Source organism: Solanum stenotomum, chromosome 6, assembly GCF_019186545.1.
Source record: "Solanum stenotomum isolate F172 chromosome 6, ASM1918654v1, whole genome shotgun sequence".
In the NCBI taxonomy this organism is placed as follows: Eukaryota; Viridiplantae; Streptophyta; class Magnoliopsida; order Solanales; family Solanaceae; genus Solanum; species Solanum stenotomum.
Window position 1 is genome coordinate 42,380,218 of NC_064287.1, and position 16,646 is coordinate 42,396,863.

Sequence of the window (16,646 nt, forward strand, 5' to 3'; positions counted from 1 at the left end):
AGCTACGAACGCATATGCAATCAGATTTTCTTGCTCTATAAGGTGTTCCAGTTTTCGTAATTGCCTTTTGTCCCTTTTCTTTGCAATTGTGTATGGTTCATTGACAACAAATTCTTCAAGATCTGCATCTTTTGACTCATTAATTTGAGTCTCTTGATCCTTTTTCTTGGTAAGCTCCACTTGCTCGTTGTTCTCGTTTCTTAATAACTCTACAGAAACTTTACGAGGATCAAGTATAGAGGATTCATCAAAGGTAACATCTCTACTAACTACAAATTTGAGTAAGGACAAATACTAAAGTTTGTACCCTTTTACTCCATCTACATACCCTACGAATATTGCCTTTTTAGCCTTTGGTTCAAACTTTCCTTCATTAACATGATAATAAGCTGGACACCCAAATATTCGCAAGTATGAATAATTAGAGGTTTCACCTGACCATACCTCATTCGGAGTCTTAAAGTCAATTGTTGATGCTGGAGATCGATTGACAATATCAGAAGCAGTATGAACTGCTTCAGACTAAAATACTTTGGACATCTTGGCTTGTAAGAGCATACAATGAGTCTTCTCAAGAAGAGTTATGTTCATTCTCTGGGCAATTCCATTCTATTGTGGTGTGTGCCTGACCATCTTATGTCTTGCGATCCCATGAACCTTACAGAAATCACTGAACTCTTCACTGCAAAACTCCAAGCCATTGTCTATGCGAAGATACTTGATTTTTCTCTCCATTTAATTTTCATCCAAAATCTTCCACTCTTTAAATTCTTCAAAAGCATCACTTTTTGCCTTCAAGAAACACACCCAAACCTTTCGTGAAAAATCATCAATGAATGTGAGAAGATACCTCTTTCATCCCTTCAATGGAAGCTTAGAGGGACCCCATAAATCTAAATAGATGTAATCTAGCACCCCTCCCGTCTTGTGCTTGCCAGTGCTGAAGCTGACCTTATTTTGCTTCCCTAAGACGCAGTGCTCACAAAATTCAAGGGTAATGATTTTTTCACCATTCAAAAGGTTGTGGTTGCTCAACATCTCTAATCCTCGTGTTCTCATATGGCCTAGTCTCATGTACCATAATTTGCCTTGTCATCATTAGATAACTGCACTGTAGATGCATTAAAAGAGCCAATAATGGTGTTTCCCGCAAGTGTGTAGAGGCCATCCTCCAGCTTGGCCTTTAGTACGACTAAAGACCCTTTAGTCACTTTCATAGTTCCTCTTTCACTCATGTACTTGTAATCTTGTTTATCCAAAGTACCTAGGGAGATCAAATTCTTCTTCAGATCAGGAACATGACGAACTTCTGTAATAGTCCTCACGATTCCATCATGGGAGTGAACACAAACTGAACCAATGCCAATTATTTTATAAGTTGCATTATTGCCCATTAATACGGTTCCTCCACTTGTTTCATAGCTGCTGAACCAATCTCTTCGAAATGTCCTATGCAGAGTACAACCAGAGTCTAAGACCTATTTGTTGTCATAGACTCTACTATTGTATGATGTTGTTAGTACATAATCATCATCAGAATCATGTACCTGCTCAACAATGGATGCACTCGCCTTTTCTTTAGACTTTGACATAGGACAATCTTGTTCAAAGTGCCCCTTCTTATGGCAGCGCCCCAACACTCCGCATTCTTCTTGTTCACACGAGACTTATCTGTACTTCGATTTGATCCTTCCATGTTAGCTAGTACGACCTCTCACAAAGAGTCCATTAGCTTTGTCACCTTTGTCTCCTTCAAAATGCATCTGCACATCACAAAAGTTAAATGCTTGCCGCACTTGCTCAAGAGTGATAGGATCTTTGCTACACATAATTGAATTCTCAATATCACGATATTTTGAAGTCAATGAAAATAGCAAAGCACATGCTAGCGTCTCCTCATCCTTTTTTATTCCAGTAGTCTGTAAGTCCATTATAAGTTTGTTAAACACATCTAGATGGTCCTGCAACAAAGTACCTGACTCCATTTTAAATGTGTGAAGACGTCGTTATAACAACATCCTTGTTGTCACTGACCGGTCCTGGTAAAGCCCTTCCATGCTTTTCCATAACTCTTTGACCGTCTCCTCGGTACTTGTACTCACTTCACAAAGTACGTTAGGTGCAAAGGACAATTGGATTACACTCAATGCATCTCCTTCAATCTTTTCTTTGTCGGAATCCGATATTTTATCGGGGTACTTTCCGTCAATAGCATGGATTGAACCTTCCCTCCACAGTAATGCCATTATCTAGATCTTCCGGATATTGAAGTTGTTGCGCCTACTAAATCTATCAATTTCAAACTTCATGGAACTCATCTTTACTTGTTCTTCATTTTCTACTACAATGTATTTGGAAATATAGAAAACCAAAGTAATTCTTTTATGATGTGGAAGGTCAGACTATGCTGCAACCACAGAGCATACTCAGACATAACATTGACTCTGATATCAATTGTTAGCGAAAACGTGAAAATAAAGAATAAGGAAGAACAACAATATTTAACGTGGTTCGGATCAAAATGATTCTATGTCCACCAAAGAACAACTGCACCAATATTTATTTCACTCTACAAATAATACAAGTGAAATACTACAAGAGAGAGAACATCAAATGCCTTAGAAGGTGAGAAGACAAGTGAGAGGATGATTTGAAAATGAATTAAGAGCTACCTATTTATAAGAATGAATTCTTCTCATTGATGTCATTCATGACATCACTATGTGTCAAAAAATGTCAAGGTTAAACATGTGAAGCCAGTTTATGGTTTACCTAAATTTCACCTACCAAGATACTATCTTGACTTTTATTTTGTACTAATTATCTTCCTACCAAATCTTCATATTAATTTATCTTCCATTGAGTTTGATTCCACAAGGACCAAACCAACTCTTTCACAATGATCAAAAGATTAAAGTAAAATAGACATTATACAGTACAAAGTGTTAAGATGTCCCACATCTGTAGAGGGATAATAATTTGGTCTCCTTATATGGACTTGGACAAACCTCCCCTCATGAGCTAGCTTTTGGGGTTGAGTTAGGCTAGGTGTCATATCTTTACATGGTATCAGAGCCTGTTCCATTCCAATTTGTTGTTCACCAATGATGGACCCCCATTTAGAAGTGTTCACACTCCAGTTGAGGTATGGGCGTGCATGGGAGTGTTAAGATGTCCCACATCGGTAGAGGGATGATAATTTGGTCTCCTTATATGGACTTGGACAAACCTCCTCTCAGGAGCTAGCTTTTGGGGTTGAGTTAGGTTCAGGTGTCATATCTTAACACAAAGATCAGGAGAATATCTATTTTTTGAAGTTGAATGGGAGCTTGTTTTGTAAAAATAAAATTGTGTAAATAATATTCACCCAACAAATAAAAGAAAAGAAAAAACAGTAGAATAATTTAAGTACTAAAAGTAGAAAGTTAGGAACTAATGTTGAATTCAAAAATATATTTTGAAGGGGGGAAAAGGACAAAGAACTGGTATTTTATTGGTATTTTACATTTGCATAAAATAAATAAGGTGACACCTCTTTTTATTTGGTATATATTTACTATCTTTTTAGCAAATAATCAAAGATGCCTTATTTTTTTATTTCTTCATTATTATAAGTATCTTTACCTTATATATTTCTTTCTATATTATTACTAATCTCTTTTACTAAAAGAAAAAAAAATCTGTTTTTTTTTTGTTTTTAATATTATCATTTTCTTTCTTTGTAAATTCTTCCGGACCTCTTTATTTATGTGATCTCTATTAACCAATAGCAATAAATATGTCTTTTTAGAATGGGTGATGTGACAACTTTTTTTGTTTTTGCTAATATGAATATTTATCTTTTTATTTTATTTTCCTCCTTATAAATAGCAAATTTTCAAAAATGCATTGTTTTGGTTTTTTTCCCCTTCACAATATATTTTTGATTCAACATTAGTTTCTCACTTCCTACTTAGTAATTTTTTTTCTCTTTTATCTTTTATTTATTGGGTGAATATTATTTACACATTTTCATTATTTTAAAACAGAAAATAGAGAGTTTGGTATTTAACAAAAAATTAAGTAGTCCGCAATTCATGGTTACATTCATGGATTGGGATATGACCCAACTAGTGATGACTATACGGTCATTAAGATTCCCGAAGAAAATGGAGAGGCACCCACCGAAATTCTCTCGAATCTGAAAATATGAATTATTTGACATTAGTACGAGGAACATTTCATTGGCTTGTTTATACCGTAGAAGGTAGCTTTTCTATAATTTCATTTAATATTTCAAATGAGGTGTTTGGAGAATTATCATTGTCGAAGGAAATGCCCTTGTCGCGTGACACAATCGACTCAAGCAAGGCATAACAGTGTTAGGTGGAATGCTTAGTGTAAATTTTGTTTGTATCAAGGAGGAGGATGCTATTGTTTTTTATTTGTGGGTAATGAAAGAGTATGGTATGAAAGAATCTTGGATTAAATTATTTACAATGAGAGATAACAGCGATTATTATCAAGTGTTACCAATCATTCCGAAATATATATTTGCGGATGACCAAGTGGTGCTCAATTCTGATGGAATATATGGGGTTAGAACATTCAAAGAATCAGACAGAAAGCATAGTCGTTAATAAGAAAAGCAGTGTAAAGTCTACAAAGAAAGAAACAATAACAACAACAAAATAGTGTGATAATTGAAACACAATACACAACATATGACAAGAACTAAGAAGGTACGACTAGCAATACTACGACAGGCACTAACAATCATAAACCTACGCACGACAAGACAACATTACACTCCTACTAACCTTATAACCTTATAGTTTGAAATAGGCTGAAATCAAATGTCTTCCCATGGCACCTAGAAATATTTTGACAGACAAAAGGAGAAGAGAGCAATCAAACGCAACAAGTCCAGTGTATTCGACATTAATTTGGACGAAGAATCCTCAAATACTTGTCCAGAATTGGTGTCGAAAAGGGCATTAAAAAGAAAGGCAAACAAGTTTTGAATGAAGAAAGTCCAATTTCACCAATGGCAATCAGCTACAGAGTTCCTCCTAATGGAAGCTATGCCTCTATGTTCCCATGACAAATTATAAGTTTAATTTTGTGTCATCATCAACTAATTCTGATTTCGTCCATTGGAATTCGTCTGAGTCTAATTCCGCATCTGGGGATAACTTAGCTCTAACTCTGTAGCTATTCAAGATACAACACCAAAGATTTTTGTTTTGACAACATTTACCTTATTTTGAATTAAGCTTGTATGTAGTAGTTGTCAGCGTTATGCTTGTCTCTTTTGTAACTATTTTGTATTTTTCACTTGTGGTATGAATAACACTACATTTTCAAGTTTTCATAGTAATATATTGATCACACCCAATTATTGAAATACTAAATAAAAGAAAGAGTAATTCTTATACATAAGTGCAAGAAAATAATTTCTAATAGTTGGGTATATCTTATTAAATAATTTGTATGCTGCCTGATTCTTTGTCATGAGTCAAGCACGTGAATTTTTTTAATTTTTTTTTTTGACAATGGTGGCGTTGAGGCTTTTGAATGCATGAGCATGTGTAGAAGTATGTGGCAATCTCATCTAAAAGCTTAAGGTTTTCTTGATTTGAATAATTATGATAGTTCAACAATATAAACACGAGAACGGAGGCTAACCTTATGTTTATTTGTTTTATTTATATCCGAACAGGCTGCAATGAACACATTGGATGGGATCATCGACACTGTTTCCGCTGTGCACCCTATTCTTCCATTGTTTATCTTATTGAAATCTCATGGTAAGCTTGTTATGGTTCCATTACATTATTTTCAGAGATGATTAATTAAATGTCTTTCTTGCAGTTATTAAAATAGAAAAAGAATGTGATACTTAATCCGCGTGCTGGATTGACCATTTTCCAGTAGATATCAACGGAGAGAAATTATTTGAGCTTGACCGTTGGAGCTTACATTGGATTCCGAGGCTTCTTTCATTTTGGCAAAGTTATCTTGCCATTCATCTGCAATTTGTTTTTCGAGTCATCTATTTGTCAGAAAATGGAAAACGTGATTATATTTCGAAATGAAATTACAAAAGAATGAATTTTTGCATACTCTAAGAAAACATGTTTCCCTCATCCAAAATTAGAATTTACACAATATAACTTGTCAACACAAAAATCATTGTTGTTGTATCTTGAATAGCTAGAGAGTTAGATCTAAATCATCCACGGAGGCAGAACTAAACTGAGACGAAGCCCGGTGGACTAGTGGAGTTGCATTAGTTGATGATGACATAAAATTAAACTGATAATTGTTCATGGGAACATAGCAATAGCCATAGCTTCCATCAGGAGGAAGTCTGTAGCTGATTGGCATTGCTGAAATTGGACTTTCTTCATTCAAAACCTCTTTCCCTTTCTTGTTATATTCCTTTAATGCCCTTTTCGACAACAATTCCAGACAAGTATTTGAGGATTCTTCGTCCAAATTAATGTCGAAGACACTGGACTTTTTGTATTTGAGTGCTCTGTTCTCCTTTTGTCTGTCAAAATATTTCTGGGCATGACTCGCAACTTGTGTTGGTGTTCTACTTGGCACAAACTCTTTAGCAATTCGAGTCCAATTTCCTTTTCCAAGTTTGTCCAATCCAGTCAAAAACGCTCTCTGTTCATCATCACTCCATCTTCTTCCCTTACTATTACAATGACTAGTACAACTCATCCCTCTTGTGTCACTTGTTGATTCTTCTCTAGAGGAAGAAACATTCTTCACACTAATTTCAACGCCAAACAATTTGATGGTTTCTTGGATTTTCTTTGCCATATTTTCTCACTAACTACTCTTTTCTTTTTTTGCAAATTGCAGAAAAAATAGGAGTAAGAAGTGTAGTTAGAGAAGCAAATGCCCAATTATTTATTTATAAGCGCTGTGGTATTTCCTAATCTGTTAGGACGACTTAGGAGCGGAACAAATAAGGAAACCGCGTATCTACCAAATAAGGAAATAAATCAAAAGTAATTATATATTATTGGGAAAATGCACAACTACCCCCCCAGCCTATGCCCGAAATCCCACAGACACACCTAACCTTTACTAAGGTCCTATTACCCCCTCGAACTTATTTTTTAATTAATTTTCTACCCCTTTTGGTCCTACGTGGCACTATTCTTGTGGGCCCAGCACGTGTTGACAAATTTTTCAAAATAGTGCCACGTAGGACCAAAAGGGGTAGAAAATTAATTAAAAAATAAGTTTGGGGGGTTAATAGGACCTTAGTAAAGGTTAGGTGTGTCTCTGGGATTTCGGGCATAGGCTGGGGGGGTACTTATGCATTTTCCCTATATTATTACTACTTAAAAATATTACCATAATAATTAATATACTTTTATTAAGGCAACAGTACAAGAAACAAAAGTTTAACTTATTAAAATTAGGGAAAAGAACTCGATATACCCTTCAACTTGGCTATTTAGAACTGATATACCACTTATTACAAAAGTGTCTCATATATATACCTTACCATTATAAAAGTAGCTCTCATATGTCACTTTGTTATAAAAATGAAACACATATATCATTTTCATCTAACAGGAGTGAAAAAATAATTTTAAATTTATTTTCTTATTTTTTATTTTTAAAAACTCTATGTTGGGGTGTATATGACATTTCTCGCACATGAATTATTTGATCATTATTTGAGTTTCTTAGTCTAATTTATTTCAGTGTTTTCTTTTATTCTTTTAGTTAAAAATATGAGAAAAAGAAAGAACGAAAGTGTGAATGAATGACATACCACAGGCTGCCTCATCCTCTTTTGGAGCAAAAACATGGTTACACGTTTCCAGGTGAGTTGAAAGTAATGTCTAAATTTTGGTTTTCCGACTGGCGAGGAGCCGGTTATATATGGATTCACGCAGAAATTCCATACCCAAGACTCGAATCAAGATCTCTAATTAAGATATTTCAATATGAATGAAGTTTGGATTTTCATGTGACAAGAATGAAAGGGACTATTGTGCTAAATTTTTTCAAGAAAGTCAAGGTCCGAAGGTGTATTTGTAATCTCTTTTTCTTTTGTTATTATATTATTTATGCTCTCTTCTTTTTTTTCTTGATTTATTATAATTTTAACTCTTTGAATACTTCATGTATTTTATCATAATACTAGTAAATTGAACCGCGCTTCGCGCGGTATATTATATTACTTAGAGTCGAGACTTGTTCCCTGCTAAACAAAATAATTAAGAAAAAAAATCTTAACATTAAATTGACACCAAGAGAAATCAATTTTTTTAAAATGATATAATAATGGTGTAATATTTATAAAAAAAAAAATTAAAAATTGAAATTAGCATACCAAAGCAGCATTATGCTCTCTCCTAATTAACATCAATTCAAACACAATGTCATTTATGAAAGAAATTTATTATTATTCAAAATAAGTCAAAAAAACTAAATGGAATATATTGTTATGAAACTATAAAATAAGAAGAAGAAAGTAGAGAGAAGAGAAGACTTATTATTTCTATTGAGAGATGATATTACATTGAAGAGGACCCTCTATTTATAGGGGAAATCTAACTTGATCCCCATATAGGACATTCACTATAATACAAATACTTTGTAAGTTGTAACATCTATAAAGTATTCACAATTTATTAATCAAAATTCATACGCATAAAGAAATAGTGAATAACCTTATTTTGATAACCCGTAATAATCATATACAAAATTTCATTATCGACAACTAATTAAAATTCATTAAAAGAAGGTCCTATATTTCCATAAAACATTCATGATTCTAATAATTTCAAATAATTATAATTATCATCGAAAAAATTAAAATTCTCAACCTAAATAACTTATGGAGAAAGTACATTTAATTTTCAAAATTCTTTTTAATTTTCAAATTCAAATATTTCAAGTTTTAATTATTCACATTTAATTTAGGTTCATACATTCCTATATAAATTTTCATCACTTAGGAGTTTAAATCTTTTAAAGTACTTGATTTTCGTATACTTTTATTTTTGTTTAAAAAAAAGTAAAGAAAAAAAATAACAATTCAAGAAAAAATTAATTCTTTCTGTATATATTTCCAAAAATTATGATGTTTCTTTGTATATCTTTAATAAATCTAATTACAATGTACATTTTTTTAATACTTTTTGTCTTTATTTTTTTCTCACCCTTTTTCACTTTTTTCTTCTACCCGTTCATTTTCATTAAAAAATTGTCAAATATATGTTCTTACTTCTTTTTTTGCAACTTCTTAATAATAAAGATAAGTAATCAAAAGATAATATTATATAGTTTCAACATAAGAAAATAAAACAAAATATTAAAATAGCACATAAAATATATTATAGAATATGAAGAGGTATAAATATTATACACATTAATTATTTCAAAAGGTTAGTGAGATTAATAAGAAAAAGCAATTGGGTAAATAGCTACTACATACATAAAAAAGAAAAGTTTTTTTGATTTCTTAATTAGTAACACTGCACAAATTTAAGATTTTCTCAAAGTCAATATTTTTGTTTTTACACCATAAGTCCACTTACGCTCCATTAATTAAAATTAGAACTTCAACTCCTCTTTTAGGAAAGTTCAAATTCCATTACTTTACTAATAGAGATGGTAGATGGAGTAAAAAGCTAAATCCATCTGCATCAAACAAAGAAATATAAGTTAGATTGTGTCTCTACATTTAAATAATTGAATATCATAAGCAGTTTTCAAATTCCAAATGATCTAATAAAAAAAAAGAGCACAATAAAATAAATTGAAGCAGAAAAATATTTTTTTTCAATTTAAAGGGTAAATTTAATGACCTTTTTAAAAATTATATTCAACACCACACGCTTCTTGATGCAGATGCCATAATCTGAAAAATTTATCAAATGTCAAGTAAAAAGCACTCATACATGAGATTCAAAAGTGTTATCTATTCACAAACAAATTTTATCAGTATAGAAAATTAGAAATGAATATATTTAGATATGCTAAGAAGATGACACATACAAATAAGCCCAACTTAATAAATCCACACTAAATAGCAGTAAGAATTGTTGTGGTGAGGTAAAGCTTTTGTCTTTTTATATCCTAATTTTGACATGGTAATGCACAGTAAAACTGAAGAAATTGAAAAGCCAAAGTCTGGCTACATGGGTGAAGCAATTACTTGGGCTTTATTGGAAATTATTATTATGTGGGCTTACTGTTTTTTTTTTGTTAAAGGCTTTAATAACATAACTGTTAGGCATCAACATTACCGTTAGTAAACATTTCTTTTGATAGGTTTTTCTTAAACTATTTAATTAGTACAATATTATGGATTAAAAAAAATGAAAAAAGAGAAAAAAATAAATAGGAATGCTGGTCATAGAGAGATATCACATCATTTTCTCTATATTCAGCTTTATATATATATATATAGAGAGAGAGAGAGAGAGATATATTTCAATATGAAAGAATTTAAAACAAAAAAAAAAATGTGTGTGTGAATGTGAAAAGGCTCATTTATGTCATTCGTTAAAAGTTTGGCTCATCTATGTCATTATCGTTTAAGAAAAGGCTCATTCTTGCCATTATTTTTTAACGATGATTTTGCAAAACCATTTTTTACACGTGGCCAATTATAATTCGGCCACGTCATTATTATTTTTATAATAAAAAATCAAAATTCTGAACAAGCATTGAATTAAAATAACCCACCCAAGTAAAGACCCACCCAAATTTTAAAAAATCCCTATAACCCATCAGTAAGCCAATTTTTCATTCAATTTTTCAATCCAAAAAGCCCTAAGATCCTTCTCGACCCTCTTTCACTTCTTGGGCGATTGGATGAGTTCTAACACATTCCTTAACCCTCAAACTTAATTCTTCCATTATCACCTCCTTCAATTAATTTATTTTCTAACAATGTATGAGGGGTCGAATGTTTCTTCTAGTTCAAAGAGGAGGTGTTATTATTGTGGACTTGAAGTTAGTCGATTCACGACGTGGACACCAAATGGATGTTACAAAATGTGTTTGACTGATAACAACTTCAAGAATCTAGCTACTGGAGATGTTGTTGACAAAATTTGTGTGTCATTAACACATGAGGATTTGGTTGGGACTACAAATGCTGAGGGTTATTTCGAGACTTCATTTTTTCACGAAGATTACAAAGCTATTGTTACTCATTCTACAATGGGGGTTTCGTCCTTTCACCACAATTTAACAGTGATGCCTACTACATCTGAAAGTAGTAGTGAAAGAGTATCCAGTTACAAATTCATGGCTGCTAGAGTCAAACATGCCATAGGGATTATGTGTTGTAATCTATTTTCTTTTTTTTTTGTGTTGCATTTCAGTGTTTTATTATAAATGAAAGTCAGGTTGGACGAACGAATTACTTGTTTTCTATTACTACTATCAACATACTTTCCACATTACTTTTTAGTTGTCATGTTGCGCTAGATATTCAAAAACTATACGGAAAGTATTACAACTTCCAACCTTCTTCATATCAAATATGATGAAAAATACATCTTAAAATGTTGGTTGAAATTTATATTGTTTGACTCTCAAAATTTCGTGAGCTACTCAGTCGCTCCAATTATCTTGGTCGATTGCAAAAGCTTGTCCATCCCTCCCTTAATCACAAGGGAATAAATCTACTCATATCATGTCCTATCGCAGAGTGTTTAAATGCTATCTTACATCAGGGTTTTAAAAACAATGCCCAAAATAAACAACTTTGCTAGAGAATTGCTAGAGAAGCATATCAAAATGAGATTAGAAAGCACCTTAATCTGATGTATAAATTCTAGAGTTGCACTTCACCATTGACCAACTATAGAAAAATAACAGTAACATGCACCAGACCGTAGACATTGTCATACATGCATCTAACAGAAATAATGACATAAGACCGGAGGATAATAATCACAATGCATAAACAAATTCCAAGCAGTAGCAATACAAAAGCTCATTGCAAAGACTTGATGTCAACCTGCACTAAGGAGATACACTCCATCATTGGTCACTTTTAATCCATTGACAGCACCATTGCAAGCAATTTTTCTATGCAGGAAAACAACAAATCTATAAAACAAAACTTCAATATCAACATACTGCATAACCTAATATTTCAACAATCTAGCATCAATTGTCATCCTATTACAAAATAGGTAATTGTCATTTTAAGGTTAAACTAATTGTAATAACAAAAATCACATGTCAACCGCTTTAACCTTTAAAATGTCTAGGCATCACAAAATAAAAGGTTTAACCTTTAAAATGTCTAGGCATCACAAAAGAAAAACAAAACAACTTTCATATTTTAGAAGAATCGGGGGCTGGTTCCCCTTGACCTTTTCTTGCCATCATCTTGATACGTTTTTTCCTTGCGTCATTTAGTAATTGATTGCATGTAACAGCTTCCTTTCCTAGCCAAGTTATCTTTGTTGGTGAATAAGGAAAGTTTGTTAGAGTTGACACCCCAGTTGCATCTCCGATGAATTGAATTCTTCTACCACCAGTTGATGGTGTCATTCTGCTCTTTCTCATGGCCAACAATGTATCAACTTCAGAGATGGTTTTTGGCCTCAATATTGGGTCTTCATCTCACCAATATCAGGTCCATAAGAGTATCAAATTAAGTTCGAAAGGCTAATTGTTGAGATGGTTGCGTACCAAATTCAGGCTCATAACGGTTGTTTCTTGAAGCATGGCCAGATTGTTGTGTTCTAGTTGATATCTCACCAATTTTTTCTTTGCCTTTGCCTTTCTTTGAAGTCGTTCAGCCCCTTTTACCTATCAAACAAAATAATGTTAACTCATATTTCTAACTATTGCAGTCTAAGGAAATACAAAGCTATAGCAGTCCCAAAAACTGAAACGGTCACAACAATTTCAGTTTTCAAATATTCAAAATTGAAGTCTAAAAAAATGCCCAACTAAAAGCAGTCTTAACAACTATTCAACTATTTTTATTCAACTAAGAATAGTTCCCTCCAAAAATACACAATTAATGCAAGTTAAAGATTTACCTAAAATAAGAGAATAAGTTTAAAATATACCTTATAAAAACCTCTTGCGTTGTGATTTTGTTCCCCACAATTACTACATGTCATTATAGAACATTTTCTTGATGAACTCCATTCACCTTTTCTTTTTCTTGCTTCATTTGTTGTTCTATCTCTTTTCTTCTGGGGTCTTCCAATCGTTTTGATCATATCAAGTGGTTCCATTGCATAAGCAGGATCAACATTCCAAAATTGTATTCCTCTAACAGGTTGTATTTTATGTTTGTATGTCAGCAAATAAGCTTTTTTACTGTAAAACTAGTGAATTTGTGTCTCTGGAACAACTTCCTTATGCATAAATGCATTAATGGCATGAGGGCAGGGAATTCCATATAACTCCCACAATCTGCAGGTGCATCTAATATGCTCTAAGTTCACAGTATGCCTATCATCACCTTCAGACGTACTTCATAACCATAATCACCATTAAAATTCACAGTGCATCCATGTGCTATTGCCCTATAATCACTGTACCACTTCATGCATTGTGGACTGTATTCAGTTTTCCAATGCCTAACTTTGTCTTCATTTTCTGCCAACCTAGTCATAACCTTAATCCTTTATTTCTTCCAATATTTTGATATTTGGCATACCTCTTGCTTCTAAAATCCAAGCATTGAAGGATTCTGTGAAGTTATTGTCAACCATTGTGTTCTTACACTTCGTGTCAAAGTAGGCTCTACTATGTAGTAAACTCACGACAAATCAGACATTGTAAAGACCGAATACCATCATCACCTTCAACTATGTAGTATCTACCAGATGGTCCAGCAACTAAGAGTTGTTTCACTTTAAATTAACCAAGCTCCTTTTTAAATTCTTCACAGAAGTCTTTGTAAGACAATAAGTTTGGATCAAATTCATGCCACATATGCATCAACTTCTTAGTGTACAATAATTGGGGAGAAAAGACCCATTCACCCCCATAGTGAAAAAGTATTGTTACTTTAGCAATCATTCTTCATTAATGTACACATGCCAAAAAAAAAAACAATTGAATAAATGAGGAACCAGCAACATACAACAATAAAAATATAGTCAATATGATGATTGAACTATCCATAATAACATAAATCGAAGAACAAGAAACAAGTCTTCAAATTAAAATAGCTAAGCAACTTGTCTACGATTCTTGTCAAATTACTTGATGGAGGGCAAAGGGAGAAAGATTAAAGGAATGCAAGAAACGGAATAGTATAGTGTAAAAGTTTTGTAGAGAATACATTTCGAAACCACAACAAAAAGGAACAAATAACATCTTTAAAAGACAAATTCTAACTAATAAACAATGATTCCCTTTATACTATTGTCACATAAAAATCCCCAAATCTAACATCTGAATACTATTCGGGGCCACAACAAAAAGAAACAAACAAGATCATTAAAAGTTGAGAACTTTTAACTATAACATAGTGTTAAACCATTTACAGAACAATCATAAAAAATCCCTAAATTTGACAATGAATACAATATTGGACCACAACAAAAAGAAACAAATAAAGGTCATTAAAAGTCAAAAACATTACCTATTAAACAATACATTTACACATACAAAAATAACAAACCCACATGACTTAGAACCCCATATGTACACTTTCTTGAAATCCTCTACCAACCACATTAAATAAATATTTAATAGTAATATGTAAACTAACCTCTTTAATCTTCATAAACGAGATTGAAGAAAGATCAGTAAATTCGTCGGAGAAGGAGAAGGAGTTGGTCGTCCTTATAGAAGTGAAGAAACTTCTTTTCTTAGTTAGGGTTTTTAGATTAAAAGTGAATGAAAAATTGGGTTACTGATGGGTTATAGGGACTTTTTTAAATTTGGGTGGGTTATTTTAATTCAATGTTTGTTCAGAATTTTGATTTTTTAATATAAAAAAAATAATGACGTGACCGAATTATAATTGGTCACGTGTAAAAAATGATTTTGCAAAATCACCGTTAAAAAATAATGACATGAATGAGCCTTTTCTTAAACGGTAATGCATAGGTGAGTCAAACTTTTAATGAATGACATAAATGAGTCTTTTCTAAAAGTTTGATACATATTTGAGCATTTTCCTTGTTTTTTTTAAAGATGCTATAAGGTCATGTTGTACTAATTGGGACATTTGCTTCTCCAACTACACTTGTTGCTCATTCTATTTTTTCTACTATGTAAAATTTGCAAAAAAAGAAAGAGTAGTTAGTGAAAAAATATGACAAAGAAATCCAAGAAACCACATAATCGTTTGGCGTTGAGATTACTGTCAACAATGTTTCTTCCTTTGGAGAAGAATCAACAAGTGAAACGAGAGCCGAGAGGGATGAGTAGTTACTAGTAAGGGAAGAAGATAGAGTGAAGATGAAGAGAGGGCATTCTTCATTGGATTGGACAAACTTGGAAAAGGAAATTGCACTCGAATTGCTAAAGAGTTTGTGCCAAGCAGGACAATTGGGGAATGGGGAGTTATGGTGAGGGTGTGGGATGATGTGGGGGTAAGGGAAAGTGGTTTTAGGGAGGGGGAGGAAAATAGGGGTAGTGTGATGAGTGGGGTAGGGTAGGTTAATTATTATTTTTTAATTAAATATACACAACAATAAGTAATTAAAAAAATACTAAAATCATTAACTTATTTATTAAAATTAAAATTAATAAAATATACATTTTATATATTTACTTTCTTCTTTTTAATTTTCTTTTTTATTTCTCATTTATTTCTTTCTTTCTTTATTTATTTATTTTTCTCTAGTTTTTTCCTTTATTTTCCCACTTTTTTCTCATCTATTGGTCCCTTTTATTTTTGTATTTTTTATTTTATTTTGAATTTCCTTATTTTTTTTATTCCTTTTCTTATTTTTACTCCTTTGTTTAATTATTTTTTATTCTTTATTATTTTTCTTCCTTTTCTTTATTATTTTGAAAAAATCAAAAGCTTTACTTTCCCTCTATCTATATGAGGGATAGAAGAGTAAAGACCTTTTGGTGTCCCCTTCGGTTAAGAATTGAGACTCACAATCACTACCCAATATGATTTTCTCTGATGTCTTTTTTTTTGTTCATGGTTTAATATTCTAGTGTCCTAGGATTAGAGGAACCACATCAATCAATTCTGAACTTGGGGTTAAACTCTACTACAATGACCTCTATGAGGAGATCATGCGGAAAAATAACTTATATGTCAAGATATTACAAATCTTAAGATCTTTTACAATATGAAAAACAATTTTTGTGTGTATATATATTGCATATGTCCCTTGCTTTTTTTAAAAAAAAAAAATTGGTGTAGCTAAGGCTCCTTTATTCAACAACAACAACAACAACATACCCAGTGAAATCCCACTAAGTGGGGTCTGGGGAGGGTAGAGTGTACGCAGACCTTACCACTACCTCGTGGAGGTAGAGAGGCTGTTTCCGGAGGACCCTCAGCTCAAGTACAACAACCCAAGAGAAATAAGAGGAAACATTATATATGACATAGTATCCAATAAGAGTAAAGTGCATAGTCAACAACGGAGACAATAACATCAAGAAAATAAAGTGAGAGGTGAAACTCAGTAAACGACACAAGACTATATGATCACAGA

At 32.5% G+C, this 16,646-nt stretch overlaps 1 protein-coding gene and 1 pseudogene across 1 annotated transcript; both read right to left on the minus strand.

Annotated features, from left to right (window-relative positions):
- Window positions 1–6,195: 6,195 nt before the first annotated feature.
- LOC125868772 (uncharacterized) lies at window positions 6,196–6,816 on the minus strand. Its single transcript, XM_049549337.1, has one exon. It carries the CDS (start codon window positions 6,814–6,816, stop codon window positions 6,196–6,198), a length of 621 nt encoding a protein of 206 aa, XP_049405294.1.
- A 5,177-nt stretch (window positions 6,817–11,993) lies between these two features.
- LOC125868773 (uncharacterized) overlaps window positions 11,994–16,646 on the minus strand; it is a 5,515-nt pseudogene continuing 862 nt past the window's right edge.